At 51.3% G+C, this 12,436-nt stretch overlaps 1 protein-coding gene across 4 annotated transcripts; it reads right to left on the bottom strand.

Annotated features, from left to right (window-relative positions):
• Positions 1-494: 494 nt before the first annotated feature.
• On the bottom strand, positions 495-8,931 carry SNX20 (sorting nexin 20). 4 transcript variants are annotated; one of them, XM_043898435.1, is made up of 4 exons: positions 8,813-8,931; positions 5,500-5,638; positions 3,900-4,051; positions 495-2,375 (listed from the first exon to the last, which is right to left on the bottom strand). In XM_043898435.1, the coding sequence occupies exons 2-4, from the start codon at positions 5,627-5,629 to the stop codon at positions 1,707-1,709; spliced, it is 951 nt and encodes a 316-aa protein (XP_043754370.1). In that variant the 5' UTR covers positions 5,630-5,638; positions 8,813-8,931; the 3' UTR covers positions 495-1,706. The 4 variants fall into 4 exon arrangements, with proteins under 4 accessions (XP_043754370.1, XP_043754372.1, XP_043754373.1 ...); XM_043898437.1 differs by having other exon boundaries at positions 1,535-2,375; positions 5,566-5,638; XM_043898438.1 differs by having other exon boundaries at positions 1,535-2,375; positions 5,566-5,641.
• Positions 8,932-12,436: the final 3,505 nt, after the last annotated feature.

A 12,436-nucleotide genomic window follows, 5' to 3' on the forward strand; every position in this document is an offset into this window, starting at 1 on the left:
ATTTTAACACCTCTGAAGTCAATGGCATCTTCTTCTCTATTGGCCTGGATCTATGTTGACTTCCTATAGAGAGACTCCACATCTGTGGTGCAAGGTACCTGAAACACCTGCATAGAAGCTCTTTACCATGACTTCTCTGCTTGAGGATTTTGGACCACATTGTGTGTATTTAGATTCCACACCTGGGTGAGTACCAGTTTGCTGTTTAAATTCTAGATCCCCCACTGTCTCTCAATGCAATATTTGATTCACACCTTTCCTCAACATTCCTTTCTACGAAGCAGGTTTATTCCACATGGACTGTTACACTGGGAGCTAACTCTTTGCTCTCCCAGCTTTTTGTTGGAAACTCCTAATAAGCTCCCCATATTGGGGATTTTTTTCTTTCTTAGTGAATATTTGGTGCGTCTAACAGTTGATAGCATTTTATATTTGATGAAGAACTTGTAAAATCTGTATAATCTTTTTTTACCATTACAAAAGAATTGCAGCTCTTTTTATTTTTCCATTTACACTTTAATTTTCCACATATCAAGATTTCCAAGACATCCAGTCTCTCCCACTTTAAAGTGTCTTTCTCGTGGAGTAAATTGAGATACTTGGAGGCTTGCTTTATCTGCGTCAGTCTGTATCTAACCTCCGGGAAGGGGCCTGGTTGGGCCACTCCAGGTATCGCCACATGGTGTCGCTGTTGAACACCTTCAGTGCAGTTCAGCGATGGACAACGTTTGTCCATTGTTCTTGGCTGAGCCAGATCTTGGCTCAGGCCAGGGTGGTGCGCCACATTAAGATTCCCAAGTTACAGCCTCTTTAGTATACCCTGATAAGCTCAGCTATATGGTTTAGGTCTTCAGGGACTACTAGCCTGATAGACATATAGGATCCAAACCAGCTTGTATCAACTCCCGGCCCTGTGCTGACCCCAGTCATTGGTCTGGAATCCACTTCACTTGGGGACCCCAATCCATTGTCTCTCAAATGGGGACATGTTGAGCATTCAGTCTCTTCTACCCAGAGTCCCACTTACCTGCAGGGCTATTTCTTCATAATCCAGAAAGGCCATTCAAAGGATGGCTGCCTTACAAATGAAAAACCCACCCCAAGGTAGTGATTGCTGGTTCTAGACCAGGACCCTCCAGCCTTTCAATTATTGACTCACAGCCCATCCTGGGGACAAAGCCTTGAGGAGCAGTAGCTGACCTTTTGTTTTGCTGAATTGGGCTGAAACCTAAGAGAGAGGAGCTAGAACACTCAGGAGAGTAGGTGGGAATATTTGCAAGCCAGGTCGAGAAGGGAGGAGCAAAGAGAAGATACTCTAGACACCTAAAGAGAGAGGTCTGTGAGGAAATGGATTAAGCTTTGTCTGTGATGTGCAGCCTAAACCTCTCCTCCAGTGGCCTACAGAAACCCCCCATCAAGGCAGATACGACTCTCCAGTGTTTCTGCAGCTGGGTTTGTGGTTTTGAGATGGAGTGGGCCTGGCATCAAGAGGACACAGGACACATACAGAGGTTTTCAAGGACACCGCGGAGCATCTCGGTTCAACACAGCAGACCGGGGGTGGGGGGTAACACAGGAGCAGAAGAGGGGCCTGTGAAAGTCACCCACAAGCTAGGGCCCCAAGTGGCTCGACCCGCTCAAAACCAACCCCAATGAGCCCCTGAGCCATGGCGAGCCCCCTTCTCCAGCTTCCCCAGCGGGCGGCCTCAGGACAGGTACTCCTGGACCGTGAGTTCCTTCAGGGTGAAGCCCCGGAGGGCGGGCTTCCGGAGCTGGCTCTCCTCCAGCCTCTTCTGCAGGGACACGAAGTCCTTGCCCAGCAGGTAGGCCAGGCGGGCCATGGCGTCCAGCAGCGGGGTGTAGTAGCGGTGGCCCTCGCGGGCCTGCAGGCACTGCAGGGCCCGCTCCCCGACCGCGAAGGCCTCCGCGGGCCGCTCCAGGTCGCGGTAGCACACCAGCTTGGCGCAGAGGGCGGGCACCAGCAGCGCGGGGCAGTGCGCCGTGAGCTTCTCCTGCAGCGGCACGACGCGCGTCAGGATGTCCAGGGCCTTGGTGTACTGGCCGGCGCGCAGGCAGCCGAAGGCCTCCTTGAGCTCGGGCCGCGTGAGGAAGTCGATGAACTCGCGCGAGCGGCGCACGCAGCGGATGGCGTAGAGCAGGCTCAGGTACTCCTTGAGGGCCAGCTTGCGCTCCGAGATCATCTCCTCCGTGAAGTTCCCTATCAGGTGCTTCTTGGGGAAGACCACGTCTTCGATCTCTTCCCGGAAAGTCTTTAGGAGTTTCTTCTGGAGCGTCTCGAAGTCGGAGTAACGCCGTTCCAGGACGGCTTTGTTGCTGTCAAAGCTCCCGGTCTGGATGACCACGATCTGGTACATCTGCGGAGAGAGGGAGGGAGCGCGCCTTTGAAGACAGCCTCACCGCGGGGTTGCCCAGACCGAGGAGAGCCCGGGGAAGTGAAATAATGATGATGGCCCTGAAAGCCTGCCCTGGAAATGGGTGATCATTATCTGCGATTCTGTTTTAAATTGGCTGAGCCAGTAAAAGCGAATCATGAATGACAAGAAGTCAACCCGAGAATAACAAAGGGAACAAGCGACGGAGGGGAGGTGGGGGAGGCATCCGGGGGTAGAAAGGCCACACAGGAACCTGCCGTCCCAGCGAGGCTCTTTGGTGTTACAGGGTCAAAACGGAGCTGGGAGGCTAGGATGAATACCATCGGTGTTTTCCAAGTGTGGAACTCCTCGGAGATGGTTTTAGGTAATATACTGGCAGTGATATTATATAGATCACCCTGGAAATGGGTGATGGTTAGGCAGTGATATTATATAGTAAGAAAACTATTTTCTCTTCTCTTTCAAGAGGATGCTAGTGAAGGGCACAGACTGCTTGGGTAGTGATTCCAGCCCGCCACAGGCTAGCTGTGTGGTTTTAGGTGGGTACTTGAACCTCTCTGAGCCTAAGGTTTCTCCTCCGTGAAATGAGGATAGTGACCTGGCCTGCCTCACTGGGCAAGGATTAAATGAGTTGATGCACTGAAGCCATAATGTGCAGTCAGCACTCCGTGTCAGCTCTTATTATTACTCCAGCCCCTTGGGAGGAGAGGGGAGGCAAAGAAAAGTTTGTGTGGCTCTCCCATTGTCAGTAACTTCTCGCCTGACGTAGGCTGAGATTCCATTTTAATAGAGAAAGTGAAAAGTTGTTTAGTCACTCAGTCGTGTCTGATTCTTTGCGACCCCATGAGTGTAGTCCACTGGGCACCTCTGTCCATGGAACTCTCCAGGCCAGAATCCTGGAGTGGGTTGCCATGCTCTCCTCCAGGGGATCTTCCCAACCCAGAGATCAAACCCAGGTCTCCCGCCTTACAAGCAGATTCTTGACCATCTGAGCCACCAGGGAAGCCCTTTAACAAAGAAATCAGCCTCAAGCCTAGCTTTCCACTAACCATGGTAACCAGCTAAAATTTAATGACAGCCCTGAGCTTTCTATTTACTTTAATATTGACCTTTTCTTATGCTGGTTTTCCATTTAACGTATCTCCCTTGAAATAAATCTATTCATTTTAGAAAATGATCCACTTTACAGAAAAAAAATTAGGTGCATAATAATAAAAATTATACAAGGATCTCAAAAACAATGAAGAAGGGACACAGATGATAATAGCAGGTAACACGGGATTAAACTGGGCCATTTGCTTCTTAGGATAAGGGACCTTGACTCCTCCCATCCTCACAGTGCTGAGTGTGGAATCTCACTGTTGGACTGGTTTTTGCCAGAAGAACTCTGAGAGTTAAAGTGTGTCGATCCGTTTCATGGTCTGGGAGACTGAGGCCCCACCAGCCTTGCCCAATGCCAGGAAGGAGGCTGTGAAGGCGAGCCATCACTCTCTGGTCTCTGCTTACCACAAACTTGGAGACTTTCCTCTCCTCGATGCGGGCGGAGGTGATCTCGAAGAGCAGTTTGACGTGCTTCCAGCAACATTTCTGGGTCCGCCAGTACTCCTGAAGCTCCCGTGTGGTCATGCTGGAGTTGGAGCTCGGGCTGCCCTGGGCGTCTGGAGACAGGAGCACTTAAGGACCAGTACAGGTTGGTGCTCTGGGGGCAGGACTGGGGGAGGAGACTGGGTCTGTCTGGGATGGGCAGAGGGAGTCCAGAGGCGCTGTGAATATCCCCCTCCCTCATCCCAAGTCTGGCATCAGCCAGCCTTCTGCGCCCAACCTGGCTGAATTCATCCTACCACTACCACGGACAACCTGGACCGGCTGGACCTCCCAAGCGGCTTCTTGTTGTGAAACGCAGTATGTCTGTGGTCTAGCGTCCACTTCCAGCCATCACGAGACCCATGTTCCACATCCAGCAGGGATGTAGCTGGTTGGTTGGCATCTGCCCCACAGCCCTGGCTGATGCTGTGGTCCTCGCCAGCCTGCTGAGCGCACCCCAGCAGATGGTGCGGGGAGCTGCGAGGCTGCCTGGCTCCAGGCTCAGCTTAGCCGACCCCTCCCTCCTCTCTCATCTCATTTCCCACACTCCCTGCTTTTTCTTGCACGTGCCAGTTCTTCTGCCGCAAATGCCATCCTCTTTCCCTGCCTGGGAAATAACAGTGTGTCTTAGATCTCACTTGAGCCCTGGGCCATCCTGAGAATCTTGGGAAAGACCGGGATCCTTCCTCCCCGCTAAAAGCACAAGTCACTGTGCATTTTATTTCAAGGGGCACGTGTCCCGGGAGCTCTTTTCCAAACTGTGTCTTTCAAGACCCAGCCCACATATTGCTTCAGTGGCCCTTTGCTGTTAGAATAAAAGCCTCCCACCTTGTCCGTGTAGCCTTTTCCGGGGCATCTAAATTGTTTTCTACAGATCTGTTTCCTTACTGAACTTGAAGGCCTGCGAGGTGTTGGACTGATCCTGTTTCCCCGGTGCCTGCATGGGGCCAGGAACACAGCGGGCGTTCACTGGGCATGTCCTGAAGGGTTGCATGAATATGGCAGGCGCTTCCTCCAGGAGGTGGCGCTATAGCAGACACTGTCGGTGCCCGGCCACGCCCCCTTGGTACTCACTAGTCAGGAACACTGCCCTGGCTCCTATTGGAAGCACTTAGGACTTCCCCCTGAGGGCTTCCTCGGGTCATTGCAGTGTGTTGTGGAGCATCCCTTGCCGATGAAGGATGGGGCCAGTGGACAGCAGCCTGGCCTCCTTGATCCGGGCGGGACAGCTCTGAGGTGTGCCCCATACGGTCTCCCAGATGACTGCCGTTGGGAATCACCCACAGTGGTCATCTTTTCATCCACACCATGTACTGGCTTCCTATATGCTTCCTCCCCACTCCCCTGCCAACCTCCTGGATAAACCACTTGCACCAAATCCTTGTCTCAGCGTGTACTTTGTGATAACCCAAGTTAAGTGAGCTTCCCTGTTTCTTGTAGCCTCCAAGGAAGTACCCCCGTTTGTATTTCAAATGTCTTCAAATGTCTATGCTGTCCACCAAGCCCCAAGCTTCAAGCTCACCTAAGTGGTCCTCAGGTCCTAGACGTGGGAGGTCTGGGTGGGGGGCTGATGCTTTCGGCGTGGTACCTGCCATGTCCTGGGATATGGGTCCTGTCCACCCGGGGCTCCCAAGATGCTTGTGACTTGCCATGCTCCAAGGCTGCTAGGAAAACAAGAGAGAACAGTGAGTGCCCACTCCTGTTGGGGGTCCTTGTGGGTACTGGGGTGCCACTTCTGAGCCCTCCATTGCCCACCTAGCCCTCTGACCAACTGACAGGTGCTAAACCTAGGTCAGGCCCTTTCCTGGACTGATCAGTCCAAGGCTGAGCAGAACCTTCTCTTATTGTTAGGGTCCTTATACTATCAAGTCACTCTGAATTTTAAATGACATGATTTCAAGCAAAGGTAATGGCTTTGATGACAAATCAAGAGAAAGACACTGGCTTGTTCAGAAAACTGCCAATACTCCATATTATGTTACATTTGCAAATGAAATCTGTGTCCAAAACAGGGACACTGGCATATATCCTTCCCTTCTCTCTCTCTCTATCTTTAAGCAAACATTTACTAACAGCTTGTTATACCTACTTCATACACACGCAGGCTCTTCACATCCACTATCTGATTTAATACCCACAATAATCTGTCACGGGGCTTCCCTAGTGGCTCTGACGGTAAAGAATCTGCCTGCAATGCAGGAGACCCAGGTTCGATCCTGGCAAGATCCCCTGGAGAAGGGAACGACTACCCACTCCAATATTCTTGCCTGGAGAATCCCATGGACAGAGGAGCCTGGTGGGCTACAGTCCATAGGGTCGCAAAGAGTTGGACACAACTGAGCAACTAACACAACACAAAATAATCTTGTCATGACATCAGTAACAGATGAGGAAACTGAGGCTTAGTGTAAGGTCATGTAGTTAGTGAGTGTGCGCAACCAGCAAAGCCTCATGCTTGTGACAGCAGGCTTCACACCCTGCACTCAATACCCCCTCTCTCACTTCATCTGAATCTCTGCATGGTAGGAGTTTCTCATCTCCATGTTATGATTAAGGAACTGAGACTTAAGAGTTGCCAGGATCAAGAGCTGTTAAATGGCCGGCAGGACACCAGCGCAGGCTGGTCTGCCGTCAGCATCCTGTCCCTGGTACTCAGGGGAGGGTGGGCAGCAGGAGTCCTGGGGTTTAGTTTATGCATAACTCTTGTCTGGGGCCCAGGTAACTGAGCAAGATGAGCTGGTGCCTGGAAGCTATTTAACTTTTCTGGGCCTCAGCTACCTGTGAAAGTGGCATAATAACCTTCATGAGGCTGGTGTGAGGGCTAAGTCGGGCACACCATGCAAAGTTTTAGCTCAGGGCTGTGCAGGTCCCAGGCACCATATAATGGTCTCTCTTAGTATCTAGCATGTGATAGACACTCTGGGAAATATTTGAGAAATAAATGCCTCTGAATTAAGGTGTAGGTTGGAATGGAATTTTAAATGCCTGGGATGAATGAGAAAAGGGGACAATTAAAACATCGGCTCAGATGGAGTAGCTGGGGTACCACTTAGGCACAGAAATTCCAAACAGAAGGGTGCAGGTGGCCTCATCTCCTTCTTAACACGCTTGGATCCCTTAACACGCCCAGTGTCCCTTAACCTGCGGGCGTTCTCCAGGGAGCTCTGTGCTGGTGTCCAGTGGGTAGCTCTCTAGAAACCTCCATCCAGCCTCACCTCCATCCAGCCTCACCCTAAACAGACAGGAAACCGGAGCACAGAGCAGGGCATGGTCGACCTCGGGCTGCACATGCTTGAGTACCTTATAGCTTTTTCCCCTGAAGGAGTCTTGACCAACTGTGGATCTGTAGGCAAGTTATTTAACTCCAGGTCTCAGTTTCCCCATCTGAGAGCTGTGACTGCCAACCCTGTCTTGCTGACAAGATGATAGATGGTGAGGAACAGGTTCTCTATATTCTGGGCAGGCAAGATAGCATATGGTCCACACGCTGTCTTGTCTAAGGGACTTTTGGTAGCCAGCACTCTGGTGGGGCTCAGTGATTCCTGTGGGCACTTCTATGCACCTGCCTCAGTTAGCTCATCTGTAAAATGGGTGATGGCGAGAAGACCTGGCCTCAGTGGCCCCTGATCTAGCTCTGCTGTCTTGATCAGGCAGCTGATGCCAAGTCAGAAGCACTGTTTGTCCAGAGACCCTGTGAGACCCCAGGAATGATGGCCTTGGTGGGACATCCCAGTAAAGACCTGGGAAAGCTGAGCATGAACATAGGGCTTAGAATAAAAATCAAATTCAGCAGCCAAAGCCAACTCTTGGAGGTTTCCTTTTATGGGATGGGCTGACACCGGAAAGTGGCAAGCAGAAAATTGTCACTGCTGCATCCACGGAGGCGCTAGTCCTCACTTTCCTCATGTGTGAAGTGGGGAAAGCAGTCCTGTCACTCCAAACGCTCTTTGGGGGACAGCGGTACATGGGGTTCTGTGGGCCCTTCCCTCCCATCTCCCCACCCCGCAGAGCAAAGATGTCTAGACTTTACAACGAAATATGACAAGCGCTGGTGTTCTTGGCTTGGGGGCCTGTCTGTGGCCCAGCGGACAGCAGAGTCCCAGCCCCTCCCGCATGTAACTCCAGGAACAGTCTCCCTGCTCCTTCCCCCCCGGGCACCCTGAGCATCTCTTCTCCCTCCAAGGACCGCCTGCCAGGCCGGGTCTTCTGATGCAGATGGGCACAGAGGGCTCCCTTCAGAGCCCATGCTACCTCTCTGAGGGCCTGTAGGGGACTTCCTGTCAGGGGTGAGAGGCCAGCAGAGTAACGCACCCTGGTCTGACCCAGGAAGCAGAAGGTCCTGGACCTTGGACGGGCACACTCACGAATGTGAGCGTCCATCACAATCACAACTTCCTCGGGGGTGGGGATGGGGGTGGAGGTGTCAAGCACTTGTAAAAAAGCAGACTTCCTGTTCCCAAAGTAAGAGAGTCCCATCTAGCAGGTTCTGGGGTGTGCCCTGGATTCTGCATTTTGATCCAGATCCGAGGGCTGTGCTGAGACAGGGCTTCCCTGGCACTTTTTCAGAAACACAGGTGTGGTGGAGTATTCCCCAGGCTCAAGAAGGGGTGCAGAGGCGCCTGGCACTTCAAAAGGAATTGAGGCAATGGAGGGTCGAAGAGTTGCTCCAGTATGCTAAGGGGAGCCCCTCATATTTGAGGGGAGCCCCATGTATCTGTCACCAGCCCTTCTCCCTCCCACCCTGCCCCCCAGAGGTACCGAGGGCTGGCCACAGGGGGAAGGGGCTCAGATCACAAGCGGGCAGAGGCCCACTGAACTTGGGGTCAGACACTGACCTGAGGCCTCTGGTCCTGTGCGTGTCCAGGGGTCCTGGAGACGTGTCACACGGCCCCCTTCAGCTCTCCATTCCAAGATCGGGGTGAGCAGGTCAGTGGCTGCCACTCTGCTAAGTTCCCCCGTCTGAAAACAGGAAATAGGCTGTGTGACCCGCTCCAGGTCGCCCCAGCTGATTGGCTGATGAGAGCCGGTAGTTAATGAACTCTGCTGATAGACTGAGCTGCCCCTCTGCAGGATCTGGGCGGGAGCGGTGGGCCTGCATCTCAGTTCCCACAGCCTTGCAGCAGCTTGGCAGACCCTCAGGGTCCTCGACAACCTCTAGCATTTGGACAAAAGCTCTTTAATGTTCATTACCCTACCCTAGTGGAGAAGGAAATGGCAAGCCACGCCAGTATTCTTGCCTGGAGAATCCCATGGACAGAGGGGCCTGGCGGGCTGCAGTCCATGGGGTGGCCGCACAGTCAGACATGACTGAAGTACATCCTGCCCTAGTGAGCTGGCCATGGCGCAGGCCATCCTGCTTCATGGACAGATGGGGAAACGGAGGCTTGGAGCAGAGAGCTGGTGGGACGCGGAGCAGGGCCAGATGAAGGGTGTGGGGGGTTAGATTCAGAGGGCCTGTCTCTGGCAGAAGATGCATCTCACATGCCCGACGGAAATTACCAGGGAGGCCAAATCTCTGGGCAGTAGTGTGATTTATGGCCATGGTGCTGTGGCCAGAGGGCAGGAGGCTGGGGCCAGACAAAAAAAAAAATAAAGGTTTTCTAGCATCTCCCCTACTCTCTAAGTCCACCATGGGTCTCTTCCTCCCCCTCCCCAGTCCTGATTCTGGTGGGGGTCAATTCCTCGCTTTTTTTTGGTAATTTATCACCCACTAACAGATCCCCAAACAATGAAGTTTCATTTTACTCATTTTATTTATTTATTAGCCGTGCTTGGTTTTCACTGCTGCGTGGGCTTCATTGCTGTGGTTTCTCTGTTGCAGAGCCCGGGTTCTAGGGTACACAGGCTTCACTAGTTGTGGCTCCCAGGCTCGAGAGCACAGGCTCAATAGTTACGGCACACGGGCTCTGTTGCTCCGCAGCATGTGGGATCTTCCCAGACTAGGGATCAAACCTGTGTCCTCTGCATTGGCAGATGGATTCTTTATCACCGAGCCACTAGAGAAGCCCCCCTTTTACTAATTTTTTGAGTTAAAAACTGGACCACACATACTGTGTATAGGCTTTGGTGCCTTGCTTCTTTCATTTAGCATTTCTGTGGATAAGATTCATCAGTCTGTGTGTGTTTAGCTGAAGTTGTTTTTCTTTCTTTTTTTTTTTTTCTGATTTTTCCTGCTGTATTGCTACATTATTTGAATAACTCAGTATTTACCTTTTTTTTTTTTCTTTCTATAGATGCACATTGGGGTGGTTGCTGGTTTGGGCCATCATGATCAGTTCCACTGGAAATATTCTTGCATATTCATCCCAGTGCAGGTTTATCTAAATTGAAGTTACTGGGTCTCAGAGTATAAATAGCTTCAACTGCACTCAGTTATACCAAACCCTTTACCTGAGTGGTTGTGTCATTCTGCATTCACACCAGCAGTGTAGGAATGTTCTAGAAGTTTTGCATCCTCACCTACACTTAGTATGGTCAATTTTTTTTTTTCCAGTCATTCCAGTGGGTGTGCAGTGGTATCTCATCATGGTTTTAAGTTGCATTTCCCTTAATGACTGGTGAGTGTGAGCATCTTTTCATGGGTTAATTTGCCATCCTTCTATTGTCTTTGGTGAAAGGCCTGTTCAAGTCCGTTGCTCACTATTTTTTGATTGGACTGTTTTCCTCATGGTCTCTGATATTTTTTATGTGGTGATTAGGTACATGTGCTTCTCAGTATCCTTTCCCATCCTATGGTTTGCATTTGTACTCTCTATAATGAGATCTCTTGAGAAATAGAAGTTGCCAACTTTAAAGCGTTCAACCATATCAATCTTTTCTTTCAATGTTATACCTTGGATATTGTTCAAGCAATGGGCTTGAACAGACCTTGGACATTGCTCCTTTATTGTTCTTTATGGTTATTTCTGTGACAGCTGTAAAGCTGAAGATGACTTGAGATGCACAAAGCACTTAGGACAGTGCTGGTACCTAGCAAGTAATATACAAATACGAGTAATTCTTGTTATTCTACAAACATTTCTAGTTCGCCTTTTCATTTAGCGCTAAGTTATAACCAACCTAGATAGCATATTAAAAAGCAGAGACATTACTTTGCCACCAAAGTCTGTCTGGTCAGGGCTATGGTTTTTCCAGTGGTCATGCATGAATGTGAGAGTTGGACTATAAAGAAAGCTGAGCGCCGAAAAATTGCTGCTTTTGAACTGTGGTGTTGGAGAAGACTCTTGAGAGTCCCTTGGACTGCAAGGAGATCCAACCAGTCCATCCTAAAGGAGATCAGTCCTGGGTGTTCATTGGAAGGACTGATGTTGAAGCTGAAACTCCGATACTTTGGCCACCTGATGTAAAGAACTGACTCATTGGAAAAGACCCTGATGCTGGGAAAGATTGAAGTGGGGAGGAGAAGGGGGCGACAGAGGATGAGATGGCTGGATGGCATCACCCATTCGATGGGCATGAGTTTGAGTAAACTCCGGGAGTTTGTGATGGACAGGGAGGCCTGGCGTGCTGCGATTCATGGGGTTGCAAAGAGTCAGACACGACTGAGCGACTGAATTGAACTGAACTGAATACCCTTAGAGCAAGTAGATTTCGCGTGTGTGGTGTGAGGTAGGAGGTCCAATGTGTTTTTTTCCCCCCCTCATGTTCACCTACTGGCCTTGTTCATCGAAATAAACTGCTCTGCAGCGCCATCACGGTTATACAAAGAGTATCCACACGTGGCAGAGTCTCAGGAGTTGGGTCATCAACAGTGTGCCTCTGGCCTGCTAACTGGAGAGCCCCATGGGTGCAGGGGCCGTATCTCCCTCACCTGCTCCATGCACTGCCACAGGAATGCCTGGTGCGTCACGGCGATGCAGGCTCTGTGTAAAACGAGGCTGGAACTCCGTCTCTTCTCCTCTCTGAGTCCAACCCTAGGCCTGGGATCTGCAAGAGGCCAGTGTAGACTCTGAGCCCTTTTCTGCAGCACTGTGAGCCTCTCAGCCAGCAAGCAGCAACCATGGGGAGGCGTGTGTAGAAGCCACTGCTTCCTTTTCTGGGGGCGGGGGATGCTCTTTGGAAATCACCAGCCATGCAGAGGTGTCTGACTTGCATAGGAAGGACCTAGCTGGGCCAGAGTGACCAGGAGAGGCCATGACTGGCCACCTTCCAGGGGTTGGCTTTTCTCTGAAGGACAGGGCTCTGCAAGGTAGAGGACCTCTGTGTGTCTACAAGGATGGACAAGATCCCACTGTCATGGGGGTGGAAGGGGCAACAGGAATGGCATCCCCCCACTGCAGTTCTGCAATCAGATGGTGAAGAGGGAACACCCAGAGGCCCTGGGGACTCAGGAAGGGAAGTGCTGGTATCGCAGAGTCTAGGAGACTCTCCCAGAATTCACACTGCTTGGACCTTTCACTGGTCTCCCACCACATCCCCCCTAAACCAGCACCCTCTGTGATCTGCTGGCTGCTCACTTC

This window comes from Cervus elaphus, chromosome 4 (genome assembly GCF_910594005.1).
Source record: "Cervus elaphus chromosome 4, mCerEla1.1, whole genome shotgun sequence".
NCBI lineage: Eukaryota > Metazoa > Chordata > Mammalia > Artiodactyla > Cervidae > Cervus > Cervus elaphus.

Coding starts and splice junctions, on each gene's coding strand:
- SNX20 (XM_043898435.1), bottom strand. CDS start 5,629: ATGGCAAGTCACAAGCATCTTGGGAGCCCCGGGTGGACAGGACCCATA. Junction 4,052..5,499: donor AGGACCTGAGGACCACTTAG/GTGAGCTTGAAG, acceptor TCCTGTCTCCAG/ACGCCCAGGGCAGCCCGAGC. Junction 2,376..3,899: donor GGAAAGTCTCCAAGTTTGTG/GTAAGCAGAGAC, acceptor CTCTCTCCGCAG/ATGTACCAGATCGTGGTCAT.